General features: G+C 37.4%; 1 protein-coding gene across 4 annotated transcripts in view; it reads left to right on the top strand.

Moving 5' to 3' along the window:
* Positions 1-14115, top strand: part of Sytl5 (synaptotagmin like 5) — a 382433-nt gene that overhangs the window by 319571 nt on the left and 48747 nt on the right. For 3 of the 4 annotated variants that reach the window (XM_075957599.1, XM_075957600.1, XM_075957602.1), the window contains 2 exons: positions 1082-1216; positions 10950-11091. In XM_075957599.1, the coding sequence (XP_075813714.1) occupies positions 1082-1216; positions 10950-11091 (277 nt within the window). The remainder of the gene's footprint in view (positions 1-1081; positions 1217-10949; positions 11092-14115) is intronic. The other variant, XM_075957601.1, reaches the window with a different exon arrangement.

Here is a 14115-nt window from a genome sequence, read left to right on the forward strand (position 1 = left end):
AATCCCAGCCTGGAATATGCTTCTCCATCTCAGCTGCCACTGATGAGTTTCCAAACTAAGCAGTCTTTTGCTAAGCAGGGGCAGAGACTCGGCAGTAGTATGCTTACTGGGGAACTAGAGGCCCTGGCACCCCACTACCCAAAACTCCTCAGTCATGGTCTTTTATTGAACAATCATTTATTGGCAAAAGTAATATAAATTATTTTTACTATTCAAACCCTGGTCTTAGTTCTTACGAAACATGTTCTCTATCATTGAGCTACACTGGAAATTATATTATGCATATTATATATACATACAATGTGTATAGGTGCTTTGCCTCCATGAATGTCTATGCAATATGAGTGTGTGGTGCCCAAGATTGCCAGAAGAGGATGTCAGGTATCAGTGTAACTGGAGTTATACACTGTTGTGAGTCACTGTATGGGTGCTGAGAGTTGAGCTTGGGTCCTCCAGAAGAACAGTTAGTAATTTTAACTGCTAGATTGTCTCTATATCCCCTCCTTTACTTTTTTTAACCTACCAAGACCTATTTGTAATATCTAAACAGTCTTGGCTATGCGGTCTTCCACTTGAGTACAACTGACTTGTATCAGGGGCTACATTCTTAGAGAAGCCTGACTCTCCTTCTCTGTAGAGATTGGCAGTTGCTGCATGGGTATGGATAGGAATTTAGCACACAGTTCTCCTTTGCACACTGGCATTTTTGACTGGCTTTGACTTGCATATGTGGGTTTTTTGCATGCTGTCACAAACACTGTGTGTTCATATGTGTTGCTATCATTCTGTGACCAGAAGATAATGCTTCCTTGCAGTTGTCCAACATCTCTAGGCCTTTCAATCTTTCTGTCCCCTCTTCTGCAACAATGCCTGAGCCTGAAGAGGCAGTATATATGTTCCCTTTCAACCTAAGCATTCTGCAGTCTCACGTTTCCTTTGCTTTCCCAGTTGTGAGTCTGTATTAATTACCATTTACTTCAATTAGAAGATTCCCTAATGGGGGTGGACGGATGCTTTAGTCTATGGGTATAATGATAAGAGTTTTCTTATCTTGCTCTTGAATTCATATGTTGATTTTCAGATTTCTTCTGAGCAAGTTCAGATCAGCAACCAGAGGAGAAATCAGAACTCCAAAACCTGAAAGTGGGAGGAGCTATAGCTTGGACTTAGACAGTCATACACTTCAGAGTTTCAAGTCAGCCTCTGGATCAGACAGGTAAGCCACAAATTGAGCAGTGGGCAGCCTGGAAATCAGGTTGATAACCTTCTACCCACATAGGGAGTCTATGTATCTGTAAAGGACCGGCACACAGAGAGTGTCTAACATATAATACAAAAGACAAGAAGATGTTTTGCAGTTGTTATAGAAAACCTTTCCTCTTGATTTACAGCCATGAGAAGCATTGTTTTTGTAATGTGAAAGGCTGCAGCCTTATGTTTGGAGAGTTGGGATTCTAAGTTCAAATACAGGTGTACATGGCAGATAATTCTTTCATTGATTGTTTGGTCTTTTTCTGTTTCAACTTATAAAATAAAACCCTCTAAGTGTCATATCCATTCTTTGCAGCTTTCAAAAACTATTAATAATTTCATCATTTTTGTGTTGCTCTGGGGAATTTTCTTGTAATTCCATTTATTTCTTGTTTCACTGCCTCTAACTGATTTCCAGACGGGTCAAGTGAGAATCTATTGTGCATAGTGTCAACACTCATCAGGATAGCCAAGAGCATAGTCACTTCTAATAACATTTGATTTTCTAGCTTGTTTTGGCATATGCCAGGCCTTATTTTCATTACTATCAAAGCTAAAAGTAAGGAAAAATTATCTGCTCTCACGGTTCATTGATTTGTCCACATGCTAATTCCATTTTGTTTTTTTATTGCTCAGGTGGCTGCAATTCTGCTAGTATTTCTATTCTTTTCTGTTTAGGTTCTACAAGCAGAATTTCATTTTTCTTATAACACCTGGCCCTTTTTTCTCATTGTGGTACTGAGCATGGAACACAGGATCTTGCATGTTGGAGTCTAGTATACAAATCCAGAACTATATATGTCCCCAGAGAAGACATTGTTTTGATTATTAGTATTTTTATTAACGATATCTGTTTATATGGGTTTCATTTTTCTCTAGAATTCTTCTACATATCACTTTTTATAAGACTGTAGAGAAAAACTATAGGAAAAAATAATTTATTATCTTCTCTCAGAGGATCAGTGTTACATTCAGAATTTTCAAATTTTTCAATAATGTAGATATATTCTCTGTAACATTAAAGAACCCCTGTGTGATTAAAATGCAAGCAAAGCATCTTTGCACTTGAACTAGTTTTGTTTAGGAAACAACTTCCTCAAGACTTAGCAATACCACTTTTGGGTATATATCCAAAGGATGCTCAATCGTACCACAAAGACATATGCTCAACTATATTCATAGCACCATTGTTTGTCATAGCCAGAACCTGGAAACAACCTAAATGCCCCTCGACCAAAGAATGGATAAGGAAAGTGTGGTACATTTATACAATGGAGTACTATACAGCAGAGAAAAAGAATGACATCTTGAAATTTTCAGGCAAGCAAATGGATGGAGTTAGAAAACATTTTATTTAGTGAGGTAACCCAGACCCAGAGAGACAATTATCACATGTACTCAATCATAAGTGTTTTTTAAACATAAAGCAAAGAAAACCAGCCTACAAATTGCAATCCCAGGGAACCTAGACAACAATGAGGACCCTAAGAGATTCATACATAGATCTAATCTACATGGGAAGTAGGAAAAGACAATATCTCCTGAGTAAATTGGGAGCATAAGGACCATGGAAGAAGGTTGAAGGGGAGGGGAGAGGCAGGGAGGGGAGCAGAGGAAAACATATAGCTCAATAAAAGCAATAAAAAATAGTTTTACTTCATTTCCCTTCTATGTATTTATTTATATTCTAATGACAGTTTCCCCTCTCTCTTCTCCTCCAAGTACCCCCTACTTCCTCTCTGCATCCCCAGTCTACTCTTCCTCAGTTTCTATTTAGACCAAGCTACACAACTATCACATATATGCAGAGGATCTAGGTCAGTCCGATGCAGCCCTGCAGGCTTCCTGGTTGCTGGTTCAGTCTCTGTGATTTCCTATGAGCCCATTTTTAAATGAGCTGCACAAACACAATACCTTAAACAAGAGCAGAAATAATATATATTTATATATATTATAATATAACATATATAATATATATTTATATATTTAATATATAATATATTTATTTCTGTTCTTGCATATATATATATATATATAGTGTAACAACATTGACCTTAAATTTGTATCAATAGATCAAGATCTATACCAATGCAAAACATTTATTTGTATATCATATCCTCCTTTAATGAAAGGAAACATTTATAAGTAATCATTTTGGGAATTTGGGCATAGTTTTCTCCAAACAGCTTCCTGCTATTTGTTGGGCAAAGTATTTTTAGGGTTCATGGAGACCTTTCAGGGGGTCTTGTTCCATCAAATAACATTAGCCTGAAAGGAATTCACAGGTTCTCATCTGTGGAAACAAAAGCAGAACCTCTTTTCTCTCTCCTCCCTTTTTTTCTTCAGCCTAGATTTCTCCTCCTATTTATTCTTTCTGCCTGCAAGCCCCACCTATTTCTCTCTCCTACCTAGTTATTGAATGTTCAGCTCTTTATTAGACCAATCAGGTGTTTTAGACAGGCAAAGTAACATAGCCTTACAGAGTCAAACAAATGCACCATAAAAATACAACACATCTTTGCATCATTAAACAAATATTCTATAGCATAAATGAATGTAACACATATTAAACTTGTATTCCACAACAGTTCCTCTTCCCACCCTCCACCAGCCCACCCATGAAATTCTTCCCAGAGAGATCCGAGCATCCTTCCTTGAGCCCTCCTTGATACCTAGCCTCTCTGGGTTTGTGGATAGTTTGACTTCTCTTCTATGCTGCCTTCATTATATCTTTTTTTCTTCAAAACCTCAATCAGTCATGGTATTGCCTGTTAACTCAGTTTTCAGGATGATAAAGCAGGACTGTTGTGAGTTTCAGCCTGGACTGCATAATGAGTAACGGGACAGCTGTGGCTACATGGTGAGGCCATATCTCAGAAATTCAAAAAGAAAAAAAAAGAAACATTTGGTCTTTCTTTTTGCTTCCTTGGCTCTGAGTAGATATGAAAGTTACTCAAAATGATATTGTACCTAAATTAGTGTAGGTCTATTTTTCTTAGCCTCTTTGGGACCCTGTTGCTGAGCCATTTTGCTTTCATTTTTTTAATAGATTTAATTTTTATTATTGTGTGCATGGATGTTATGTTGGATATATGTTTGTGCACTGAATGCATACCTGATGCCCATAAAAGAGGACATCGGATCTCCTGGGCCTGGAGTGACAGGTGATCGTGAGCTGCCATGTGGGTTCAGGAAATCAACCCTGGGCCATCTCTCCAGCCCAATCAGACTGTTTTCCACTTTGGGCTAACATTAAGAAGGGTACCATGTAAGAAGAGGAAAGACTGAGTTCCTTGTTTAAAGAAAATAAAGGATCCCGGGCCTATTGAGGAAAATTAAATTATGCTATTTTGAATTATTTACCTTATACTGACTCATCAAGAATGAGGGGCTTTCTCCCCATGATCATCAAGGTGTTTTAACTGTTATTCCAGAATCACTCTGCCTGGATTTGTTTCTTTTGTCTGCTCTGTTGCTGGGCATGAATAATTATAAAGCAGTTATGCCATATGGGCATGTTTCATCATATACTAGTGTTTTGACACAAGACTTTCTTGTAATTATAAACTGTAAGACAGTCTGTAATTAGACTTTAAAAATATTTATATTTATTCTTTGGAAATTGTATGCATTCACACAATGTATATTGATCATATTCATTCCCCACTTGTCCCCACAACCTCTTCCAGATGGCTCCTTTATGTTGCCAAAGAAGACTTTATCTTTTAAGTTGTGAATATCTGAAATAGTTTATAGGCAATCCAAATATTGGCATCAGAGTTATTCGGCTTTAGCATGTCAAGAGCAAGGATTTCCTATCAAGAAAATGAAGATACTCAAGAGATCAGGAGAGCAAGCTGTCCTTTCCCTGGAACATTTATTGACCTTGGGGATGACTCACATTAGGGCAACACTTCATTCCAAGTGATTGCTTAAAAAGTGGAGGGGACTATCTTTTTTTTTAACTATCATCTAAAGAGATTGTGAGATGTCCATTTCTTTCATCAATGACCTGACCCAGCTAAGCAATTATTCTCTATTCTTCTTGATAAAGCATATTTCTTCATGGTTCATTAGTTTTTTCCTGGAGCAGCTGGGCTAAGGCATCCTTTTAAAAAACTCATATCATATATGAGTGGAAATGATGTTTTATCAGATGCCTAGTTGATTTATTTATTGTCAGTAGTTTCAAAACTGGAGAAATATAAACAGGATACGAAAGGCATAGCAGCCTCTGAGGTGAGCATAACAAATTGCTATGCACTAGTTGCTAGAGACTGGACATACAAAACAAAAGGCATTTTTTAAAGGTTGTAAATGTAAACTGTAGTTAATCAATGGGATGCCACTAAAAGCAGCTATTCCAAATTCCTTCTAAGTTCTAGTGAATGGTTGTTGTGCTCCAGCAGAAACAGACCTTCAGACAAGAATTCATGTAAGAAATTTATCAACCAAACAACTTATTTTTTTAAAAAATGTATTTTATGTATATGGGTGTTTCGCTTGCATGTATGTCTGTGGGCCACACATGTGCCTGGAGCTAGAGTTACAGATTATTGTGAGCTGCCACACGGGTTCTGGGGAAAGAATGTATGTCCTTTACAAGAGTGGTCAGTGCTCTTAACCATTGAGCTATCTCTCTAGCCCCTCAATCAACTGATTCTGAGAAAAAAAGACAAGAAGGCATTAGGAGATACAGAACAGAGAAGGGGAAAGACAGGTAATGACGTAGCTCAGGTGAGGACTGAGTCTGAGGGCCTAGCCACAGTTGTAGGAATATAAACTGTCCCTTTACAATTGGAGGAGCCTCATCCAACTCCGCCTCTGTGGATCCCCTCACATAGGGTTTCCTTGCTTAACAAATAAAGACAAAAGATATCTAGATAAACATGAATTTGAGATAAACAATATTTTTAGTGTAAGTATACATAGTGAAATATTTAGAAGGTTCCAATTCTTAATAAATTTTGATTATTTATATAAAATTAAAATTTAACTTAGAATTTTGTATTTTAATCTAAGTTTTCTACCATGTGGATGAGAGGGAGAAAAATTCCAAGTCATTTCTAGGCCTGTAACTGTCTGTAGTGTCAATAGACAAATCCTAAAGACATAAATTGCAAAGCACCATCAGAAATGCTCTTTGAAACTATGGAGAATTATGTAGAACTGTGCCATGATTAATAAAAACCCAGAGACAGAAATTGGGGTTCAACCTGAAGTTTAGAAAAGCAAAACAGCTAGCTCCTGGCTCTTACCTCAGTCCAAAATGGCAATCCTGTCTCCAGGAATCTCAGAATAAGACTGTGTCTGAGAGCTGTCTCCTCCCGTCTTATATTCCTTTCTAGGGCTTTAAAGGCATGCACCACTACTGCCCAGTTTCTATGGCAAACTGTGTGGCTACTGGGATTAAATGGGTATGCCATCACTGCCTGGTCTGTAAGACTAATCAATGAGGCTGTTTTACTTTCTGATCTTCAAGCAAGCTTTATTTATTACAATACAAATGAAATATCACTACATAGAACTAGTAATAGGATGTGAGGGTTTAGGTGGGACACTAGCAATGTCCTCTTAACATTATATAAAAATGTAGAACACTGAGCCTGAAATGTGCTGTTTAGTAGAAGTTGGTAGAAGATGGAGCTGTATTTCTAGGCAGAATTTCTTCCATGTTGCTGAAGGGTATGGCAAGCATTCTTGCCATGAGCCTTTGCACATCATCATACTCACCTATTTTGTGGTTCTTTCTTCCACTTCGGTCCCCTATACACACACTAAGATTATCCTTTTACTTTTAATTGCTCATTCTCATTCTATGCTTCACTTTTCTATTTTCCATGTCTACTAGAAATAGGTCATATTAGGTACCTTCACTATTCAAAAATTCTGTTTTCCGTATGTATATTTGGTGAAAGTAAGTTTATTAAATCCATCCCATGATTTAATACTATCTCTACTTTTATTAGAAGTAATATTATTTTCATGTACTATATAGAATTTTTAATCTCTTTGCAACTGAGATTTCAGGTAGGCAGTATCTTCTTCATGGTAGTATTCTATAGCATGGTGGGATTATTCTAGTTTGCAGTCAAGATCATGTACATAGTCAACACTAGTTTATTTGACTTTTTTCCTTTAAATGAAACACTATAATTTACTCAGCAAACTCCTTCAAAAAAGAAAACAAGCTTTAAAATTGTTTTTATGTGTGCTGTATCTCTAAAAGCCTGCAAATTTTATTCCATAAATTTACCTATGAGTGTTGGGGATAGTGTTCTACCTTTAAAATGGTTGGGAAAATGAGGTACATGCTTGTACCCACAGTCAGGTTACTACTTGGTGAGTTCAAGTGCCAATGCGAGACTGCATCAAAAACCAGGTAGATGGCAACTGACAACATGAAATACTGGTAGTATTTGCTTTTACTCTAGGTCCCTGGACTATCTAGTCTCTAGTTCTTGGTCACCCAAGCAGTGTCAGCGATGAGTTCCATCTTGTGGAGTGGACCTTATGTCAAATTAGTTATTATTTGGTTATTCTCATAAGCTTTGTGCCACTATTGTCCTTGCATCCAGATCTACTAATTCTTTCTTTTTCTATTTTAACTTCTATTGGGTAAAGAGATCTCTCTTTAATGGAAACAAGGGATTTGAAACCAAAGCCACAAATGGTCATAAACAGCCTAAAGCAAAATTGTCAGACAATTGAGAGCTTATGAATAAAGAATTCTTTAAGTATTAAAGTGAGGATAAATGATAGAACATGTAGGAAAATACGGATTCAGTCATATTATCATCAGGAAATGCATAAAGTCTGTATTTATAACGCATTTACAACTTTTTCCTTTGGAATGTGTTAGCCTTTCCAAATAGTTTGATTTTTAAATATAGATATTCATATCTGTGAATGAGTATGTATATTCAAGCTAATGTTTGGCCTTATGGCCTATAAATTCTCCACCTCAACTTTTCAATTCTGTTGGAGAAAGAAAGAAGTACAGACAATACATGAATGAAAGGGTATGCCTGCTTTCCAACAACATTAAATGAGATAAGTCTAGAAAATGAAATAACTTTATTGATATTTAAATATGAATTATAGTATTTATGTATCACAAGATACTATTCTTCTTTTGTTTTTATCATCAATCTAAAAATGAGAAATTATTTTCATCTTGCTAGCCACAAAATTATTATAAGGGAACACTTAGTATCTCACAGTCACTCACTAAACCAGAAAATGTATCTTTATCTAAGACAGTCACCGTGAGGGCAGCTCAGCACTTTCCATGTGAGCACTATACTAAGCAGGAATCATGGTAGTACATGGGAAAGAATGAGTGTAGGCAGATGCATGTCTGAGACTAATGAACTTACTGAGCAGTTTAGCACAATATTTTCCAGCTTTTTCTGTGTATTGGAATCAGACAGGGGGGTTTAATATATTTATTTCTAGATCACATGGTCAGGATATCCAATGTGATGTTTCAGATATACCACAGGGGGTCAAGGCTTAGCTCACATAAAGTTTTAAGATGTAGCATTTGGGAACACCAAAGACTAGAAGAGAACTGCATTTAGCCTTTTTCTCTTTTCTTTTTAGAGTTTGGTATTTCTTCCTCATGTATCAGACTTATCTTATTTTCTAGTTATAATTTTTATTTCTCATTTTCTTATGAATTCATTTCAGATTTAAAATAATTAAAAGAACTTTAAAAAGGGCTTATATGCTTCGGTAGGAATACCCTGCATTCTGTGTGGTACCATGCTTTATACCTTGGTCTCAGTGTTAGTGGCTCTAATGCTGCCTTCTGGACATAATCATTTGACCATGTGGTGCAAGCTCAACATTATCAGTCTAGAAAGGGAGAACGCTGGAAAATTATTTCCTAGATACCATTCCTGGGAGAGCATTACGTAAGCTCAGAAAGGCAAGGCAATTTATAGTATCTGTCTTATCCTTGGCTCCTCTGTCGAGAAATGCACATATCTCAAAAGGCATTGTCAATATTTGGGGGCATCACGGAATTAGAGATAACAAACACGTAGGCTGTTCAAAGTATATTTCATAAACTAAGTTAGACAAAACTTTTCTAATCTCCAAAATGTGTCTTCCCATAACCTAACATAACTAAGCCCCACAGACCCTGTCTACTGGGTCTCCTTCTTTCCAGTTTCCCCTTAGCCACATGAGCCTGAACATTTGTTGCCAATGGTCTCTAATACATACTTAAATCATGGCAACATCAAAAATGGATTTCAAACTTCTCTAAATTTAATGTAGATGCCATCATAATCTTCCTACTTAAGTGGCAAAGGACCATGAACTTATATCCTATTTTAAATAGCATCTAAAACACTTGGCAGCTAAGCATTTAAAAGTCTGTGCCTCTTTAGATTTAACCTTTTCTCGGTATGATCAAGCAAAAGGAAATATTTTTGACACTCACAGTAAATGTCATGGACAAATAGGAAAGTCTGTGTCATCTTCAGCTAATGCTGTTGGCAACAATAATTTCCAGTAGTTGACTTAGGATCACAAAAAGATTTTTCTTACTACAGGTGAACCTGTTAAATGTCATTATTCTGATTAACCAGATGCTGCCAGAGAATCTACAGTAAATAGGACTTTGCATTCAGCCCTTTTGAAACCATCTTGGGAAATTTGGCAAAGCCACTTGGGTGTTGGAAGGCCTTCAACACAGGAAGCACAAATATTCATATGAATTCTTTTTTACTTTCTTGAGCTCTTTTTGAAGAGACACTTTTAAAGGTGATTCCCCCCAAAAAACATTATGGAGATGTACTTATTTAGAATATTGTTCTGAGAATTGATCATCTATGGACATGACACATCACTGGGTCGGTGTCTGAGATGAACGCATGTAGAAAAGTGCAGATTGATTAACTGCTGTCAAAATGCAGTGGTTCAGGGAAATTGTTCTAAAACTTAGAACTCCAAATTGCTTCAAACAATTGAAACAGCAAATGTGTTATTTTGTCAGGATCAGCAAGCAGTGAACAACTACTTTGAGCTATATCCATAGTTCTGAAATATGGAGTTACCTCTAGAGAGAGGAGGCCAAACCTGCTCCGTGCTATCAAAAGGATGCTATATAGAAGGTTTTTCAAGATTCTTAGTCAGATGTCAAAAACTTGCACATATGTACAGGACTTAAGACACTAAACAATACACTCTGTAGCAAGAGGGAACAGTCAGTCAAAACCTGTAAGTGAACAGAGCAAGAAAAACAAGGTCTGTGCTTGTCAAGAAAGATCTGATGGGGAAGGCAGAACTTCTGTACTGAAAGGAGAGGAGGGTTCTCATGGACAAAGAATAAAAAAAAGATGAGGATGGTGAGAGCATATGACTTAGATGTGCCTGTAAATTTTGTCATTTGAGAATTATGAATGACTTAGAGTACTGATGAAAACAGGGAAATAAAGTTGGAAAGGTAGGGTGAAGCTCAGTTAAATGACATTGGAATTAGACAAGTTGGGATGTGGACACAGGACCTAGTGAATTCCTGCAGGTCTTTGAGGAAGGCACCACGAACGCTACTGAGCAGCTCCAGTGTGGCCGGCCCTAGTCAGAGTGGTGTGGTTTACATTCCTCATCATTTTCCTCATCAACATTTCTGGGCTGGCATCTTAGACTGCTGTCAAAGTTCAAATGTGCCTTATCCTTTTGTATAGGAGAAGTACCGCTTCACCAGATCTCATTGACCAGGAGGCAGGACGAGGAACACCGACAAACAGCTACAGCAATGGTGGAACCCCAGCCACCCAGAGGTCACCAGCCCCAAGTGTTCGTAGTGTGACCTCCATCAGCAGTAGAGTGAGTATACAACTGTGAAGAGACATCCAGTCTCCAGGACTTGCTTTGCCACCACCCATGACTCGTTTGAATTCTCTCTTTTCATACTGTTGAATGGACTGTATCCGTAGCTTTGCGCCAGAAATCCAAAGTGAGGACAAAAGGGCAAGACAGGTTTGAAACGTGCTGTTATGTGGCCCATCCTTAAATGGCTGTGCAATTTAAAGAAATAGGAAACTTTCACATTACTTCTCCGAGGACATATTTATAAATTAGCTGTTTCTCTACAGGAAAAGTAAAACCTTGGAGTGATTTTATAATTTTCTTTCTTTACATCTATTAAAATGACAGGTCAAACACATAATAAATGCTTAAATTGCTATTATATATAAATATGCTAAATGAGAAATTATTGTTTGTATCACATTATTTTCCTTTAAGGAAGAAAAGGCACAAAGCATTTGGGAGTAATACTTTCTTTTACCCACTATTCTATTTGAAGTCACTCTTGGAAAACATTACCATCTATTAGACTTTTGGGGGATGTTTTCAAGACAAGGTTTCTCTGTAGCTTTGGAGCCTGTCCTGGAACTAGCTCTTGTAGACCAGACTGGCCTCGAACTCACAGATATCTTCCTGCCCCTGCCTCGCTAAAGGCGCACGCCACCACTGCCCACTCTAGAACTTTTTATTAAGCAAGAAATCCCATGTTTCTGGAATATATAGTTAAGAAATCATTATATATATATATATATATATATATATATATATATATATATATACTTTAGTACTTTGATTCAGCCATAATTTAGTGAAGTGAAACCTCCTGAAAGGTCCTGGACAAACAAAGATTTAAAATAAGTGAAAGAATCAGCCATGCAAATGTCTGGGGCTGGCAAAGTATCCTCCAGACAGACCAAATCAATGTTCAACACATAGAAAGAAGGCTGATCCATTTTTAATAATTTAATAATACCCTGGCTCAAATAGTTTGTAAAATATCTGGACACTTCATGAGGAGCTGCCAGCACAAAGAACCAGAGATAGGCATGCCCAGTTTACTAAAGGAAGACCGAAAAGGCCAGCATGCTGCTGTAGGGCTCATATAGCAGAGCAACATGGCTTAGCATTTGTTTAGGCAGGATCTCAGGAGGGAGCTGCTGAGAAACAGCTGAGGGAAGTAAGCGAAGCCTACAGACCCTTTTGGAAGCCTTTGCCATACTGCAGCTATTAAAGGGGGCATGGAAACAGGAAACAGGAAGGTAGCAGCAGGATGTGTAGTGAGCAGAGTGGTTCAGTATTTTGGAGGAAGAATCAAAAGACATTCAGACAGCCTGAATCTCACTGATTGATCTGTTTCAATATAGCCTAAACTGTATTTCCTTAGATAAAAGGCATCTTCTGAGTTTCATAAATATTTATGCTAAGCTCAGCAACTGACTTCTGTTCAGCTGTCAGAAAAGTGCAGAGGTTGTTGATGACTATATTTTCTTCTTCAGTAACCTAGCAAGGAGTGATATTTAATGTATTTAGGAGCTGGTAGTAAGGAGACACTGACCAGTCAGAGTGAATACTTGTACAAGGCTCAGGAGCCTTGCATTCCTTATAAAGAGAATTGTGGGCAAGGAAAGGCATGAGGAAAGGAGGGTTCCAATGAAGATTATGATAATGTTTACCAGATACTATGATAAACAAGCATTCACAAAAGTTGTCAACTGCTGTGCCTGTGCCAGTGGGTAACAGCTGAATGCCAATAAGGGAACTCAGTTTGGTTGATCACAAAAGAAGGATTATCTTCCCAGGTATCATTTGAAGGGAAAGAACAATTTTGCCCAAAGTTATTTCCTACGATGAAATTGGAAAATTTTTCGATTCATATACAGTGAGGGAGCGGAACTTGTTCTTGTGTTGTAACTGATCTAAGCACAGTTTCTCCTATAAAATGAAGACCTTTTGACTATCTCTGTTTATGCTAGATATAAACTGCTAAGTCTAGTCTTCACCACCTGAAGTTCCAGACCAGTGGTTCTCAATCTTCCTAATGCTGCACCCCTTTGATACAGTTCCTCATGTTGTGGTGACTCCCAACTGCAAAATTATTTTCCTTGCTAATTCACAGATGTAATTTTGCTACTATTATAAATTGTAATGTAAATATTTGTGTTTTCTGATGATCTTAAGTGACCTCCATGAAAGGGTCTTTCAACCCCAAAGGCTGAGAACCCTTGCTATAGACTATGTGTTACATGTTAAAGACTGTACAATGTTAACTGACCTATTAATGATCAATATTAATGGTACCACCAGATCACCCGTGGGGAAATTTTCCATCATCATAATTACCGGTGAGGAGCTTAGTCTTGCTTCGTTAGTGGACTTTCATGTGCAAAGAATTTTATGATGAGCTGTTAAAAACTGACCTAAACTACTTCATCCATTTGACCTCTATTACAGTCTAGACAAACTTTGCTAGGCTATGATAATTAGAAGAATTAGAAGAAATATACTTTCTGCTATAGGTTTTACATGTTGGAAATTATGAAATACTGAATACAGTCTACTGGAGCTGAATTGATTAGCATGCTAAGCAAGTAAGAAGCCGATCTATCTGTGGAGACTTCATTAAAGTACTCCTGTAGGTCTAAGATGTCAGGAAACCAAGAGGGATTTCATCCTGTAGGCACTACTTAACCATTTATAATGAACAGAATGGTAAAATGTCTCTTAGGTTTAACAGTTATCACACCATGGTGCCATCTTCCTTGACATTTAATCTCAGCCTAGTTCTCAAGAGAAGTACAGGATTTTTAAAAAATATTAAATAAAGCTCAGTGTTAGGAGGTGGTGGTGCACATGTTTAACCCCAGCACTTGGGATGTGTCTATGTGAGTTTGAGGCCAGACTGGTCTACAGAACAAGTTCCAGGACAGCCAGGGCTATTACACAGAGAAAACTTGTCTCAAAAAAAAAAAACAACGAAACAAACAAACAAAAAAGCTTAACTACATAGTGTCCCCTAGACATGACAGAGAAAATGTACCTATG

This window comes from Microtus pennsylvanicus, chromosome X (genome assembly GCF_037038515.1).
Source record: "Microtus pennsylvanicus isolate mMicPen1 chromosome X, mMicPen1.hap1, whole genome shotgun sequence".
Taxonomy (NCBI): domain Eukaryota; kingdom Metazoa; phylum Chordata; class Mammalia; order Rodentia; family Cricetidae; genus Microtus; species Microtus pennsylvanicus.